The 3076-nt window shown below is 54.7% G+C and overlaps 1 protein-coding gene across 1 annotated transcript; it reads right to left on the bottom strand.

Annotated features, from left to right (window-relative positions):
- Positions 1-571: 571 nt before the first annotated feature.
- Positions 572-2188, bottom strand: LOC127774212 (scarecrow-like protein 3). The gene has a single exon (XM_052300476.1). The coding sequence runs from the start codon at positions 2186-2188 to the stop codon at positions 572-574; it is 1617 nt and encodes a 538-aa protein (XP_052156436.1).
- Between the last annotated feature and the right edge of the window lie 888 nt (positions 2189-3076).

The raw sequence follows: 3076 nt of genomic DNA, 5'->3' as shown, positions 1-3076 counted from the left end.
TCAATTTTGTAATCTCTGAAAGGACTTGCTTTGGTAAAGGATTATTAATTCAGTCCTTTAATTTGGTTTAAAAATCAAAAATCAACTATGTATAACTTAATTACCAATATGCCATTGCCATTGCAATTTACTAACCTGAAATTCACTATATATCCAAATCTCATCTATTCATCTCACTGTTAAATGAAAATACATTATTTTGATTCCACTAGGCAATTTCATCATATATTTTCCTCAGCAAAGAGAACTGAATACTTAATACCAGAAAGTAATAAAAAATAAAAATAATCAACAAGAACGACATTACTTTAAACCACAACCGATGTATTAATAATTTTAAAAGTAGCACAACATTGTTCTCTTAACCGAAAAACAAAGATAACAATAGTGTTCAGAACACAAACAAATTAAACAGCAACAAGAAAAATCACACGGATAAATAATACATGTTCAACAATAGAACATATATCAAGGACAAAGAACCATAGCATGCATCTCTAGGACACACACGATCACCAAGCTGTGTGTGTCCTCTCCCCTTGATCATCTGCATGCGATAATCGCCATTGCTTCACTGCCTCCTCCACGCAGAGACGCAGAACATTGGCTTCTCCTCCCTGTTGAGGATGAGCCACCCGCCGCCCTCCGTCACCCCATACCTCCTCTCATCCCCTCCTCCGGGAAGCCGCGCCGCCACCGCCCTCACCCGCCCCGCCGCCGTCACCACGGTGATCGCCGGCGCGAGCGCGAACCCAGCGGCGCCCATCCGGACGACCCACCTCCCCAGCGTCTCGTGCTGCGCCCAGCGCGGCCCGTCGTGATCACATGCGATAACGTCCTTGATCTCCTCCCTGAGGAGGTACCTCTCCGCCGCCTTCCGCTCCACCGCGGCGGCGCCCGCCTCCTCCATGGCGGCGAAGAGCTGCTCGTAGTAGGGCAGCGCCGAGGCGAAGCGGTCCGTGAACGACGGCACGAAGTGGTTGGCCTCGTTCTCGGTCAGGATGATGGCCCTCGGCGACAGCAGGTGGAAGCCGCGGAGGAGCCTGTCCACCTTCGACGACATGTTCGCCGGCGGCAGCGGGGAGGTGATCATGCTGGCCGCCGCCGCCGCCGCCGGCGACGGCGGCGCCGTGGTGCTGAGGATGCCGGCGCCGACGAGGCGGTGGAGCTGGAGCGTGGAGACGATGACCACGGCGTGGTCGCTCCTCACCCCGAGGGCGTCCAGCTTGAGCGCCTCGACGCTGGACTCGACGATGTGGAGGTCGAGCGGCACGCCGTGGCGGTCGGACTCGGCGGCGAGGACCTGCGCCGCCTGGCCGAGGAAGTGCTTGTGCTCGTGGACGATGGTGAGGCGGAGGCATGGGCGGACCGCGGCGCGGCGCGTGGCGAGGCCCTGGAGGAGCTCCACCCAGTGGGCGTGGTGGATGCCGCCGAGGTCGACGATGTGGATGAACTTGTCGTTCCTCGTCGTCTCGAGGATGATCTCGTTCACGGCGACGGCGGCGAGGTGGAGCAGCGGGCACAGGTTGAGGAAGCTCTGCCGCGCGAACTCGGCCTCCCACGCGGTGAGGGCGTCGCCGGCGGCGCCGGCGTCGGAGGGGAAGAGCGCGGCGGACACGCCCCTCCAGGGCCGGATCACCACCCGGGCCATCGCCTCGGCGAACGCCGCGGCCACGCGCTGCACGGCGTCGCCGTCCGCGGACGCCATGCGAGCGATTCTGGCGAGCTCGGCGTCCGCGTCCGCCGGCCGCGACGCGGCCAGCGCCTCGGCGCAGCGCCGGAGGTGGCCGTGCAGCGCGGCGGAGCGGTGCGTGGCCTGGTTCCTCCTGTGCGCCGCCAGCGCGCTCGCCACCGCCGCGAGCGAGGCGTTCTGGGCAACGGCCATCGTTGCCAACGGCGGCGCCGGCGCTGGCGCTGCTGCTGCTGGACCAGCCATCATCGGCGCCGCAGCCATGGGTGGCACCGAGACAGCCACAGCCGCCGTCGGCGTTGAGCCGAGCGGCCTCAGTTGCAAGGACAAGGACATGCTGCCGCCTTGTCCTTCGCCTGAGCCAGAGGCGTTCTGTGACGCCGACGACGATCCATGGCCACCATTATCGGCTGCTGCCACAGCTGCCGGAGCAGTAGCCGTCGCCATGGACGCCACCGGAACCGGCACCATGGACCCGAAGAGCTGGAAATTCGTCATCGGCACGGCGGCGGTGGTGGCAGCGGCGGTGGTGGTGCCGGCGGCGGTGGCGGCTTGCGCTACCATCAGTTCAGAGGTGTTCGCGGCGGACGGCGTCGAGGACGAACCCTTCTCCATTACAGCTACTGATCTGATAAAAAAAAGAGAACTTAAATTAAAATAGTGTCACGTACACAATCTTGATAAGAGCTAGCTAGTGAGTGAGATAAATAAGTGTCACACAATCCTAAGGTGAAAAGTGGGAAACACATTTATTTAAGCAGACAGGAGAAAAAGATTATTACAAACAGTGAAGAAACACAAAAACCCTAGCTAGTTTTATCCTATGCATGGAGACACTATACATGTATTTCCTGCTCGTGTAATCTACTTTGAAGAAGCACCTAAACCCTAGTTACTTTTTTTTTTGCGACGAAAACCCTAGTTACTTGTATTAATCTATGGAGACAGTACACCACATGTTTCCTGCTGGGGAAAAAATCTACAATGGAGAATTAAACGCATAAACCCTAGCTACTTGTATATATCTTACATGGACATAAAACTATACGTTTCCTCCTGAAACTTTTCTATCTGAGCAGATCTATTGAAGAAAAATAAAAAATAATAGTTGTATATGTTGTTTCTCGCTTACCTTAACGCAGACACAGATCTGCGACGAGGAGAAACCCTGCCAAAAGACAAAAGATTATGCATCCGTTAGAGAACTAGCATACAACAGATCCAGATTTGTTTTTTCAACAAAAGAAAACAGCACGAATAAATCAGCATAAATTAATCTGACCCAACGCTTTCAATCAAAACATACATAAAATCCCTCTCCAAAGAAAAAAAAAGAAACATACATAAATCAATCTGAATCACCCCGGCACATATCAGATCTATTAT

The sequence above is a fragment of the Oryza glaberrima genome, chromosome 5 (assembly GCF_000147395.1).
Source record: "Oryza glaberrima chromosome 5, OglaRS2, whole genome shotgun sequence".
NCBI classification, from domain to species: domain Eukaryota; kingdom Viridiplantae; phylum Streptophyta; class Magnoliopsida; order Poales; family Poaceae; genus Oryza; species Oryza glaberrima.
This window is presented reverse-complemented; position numbering and strand designations above follow the sequence as displayed.

What these genes read in the sequence shown, in the direction of transcription:
- LOC127774212 (XM_052300476.1), bottom strand. Translation starts at nt 2,188, where the DNA reads ATGACGAATTTCCAGCTCTTCGGGTCCATGGTGCCGGTTCCGGTGGCG.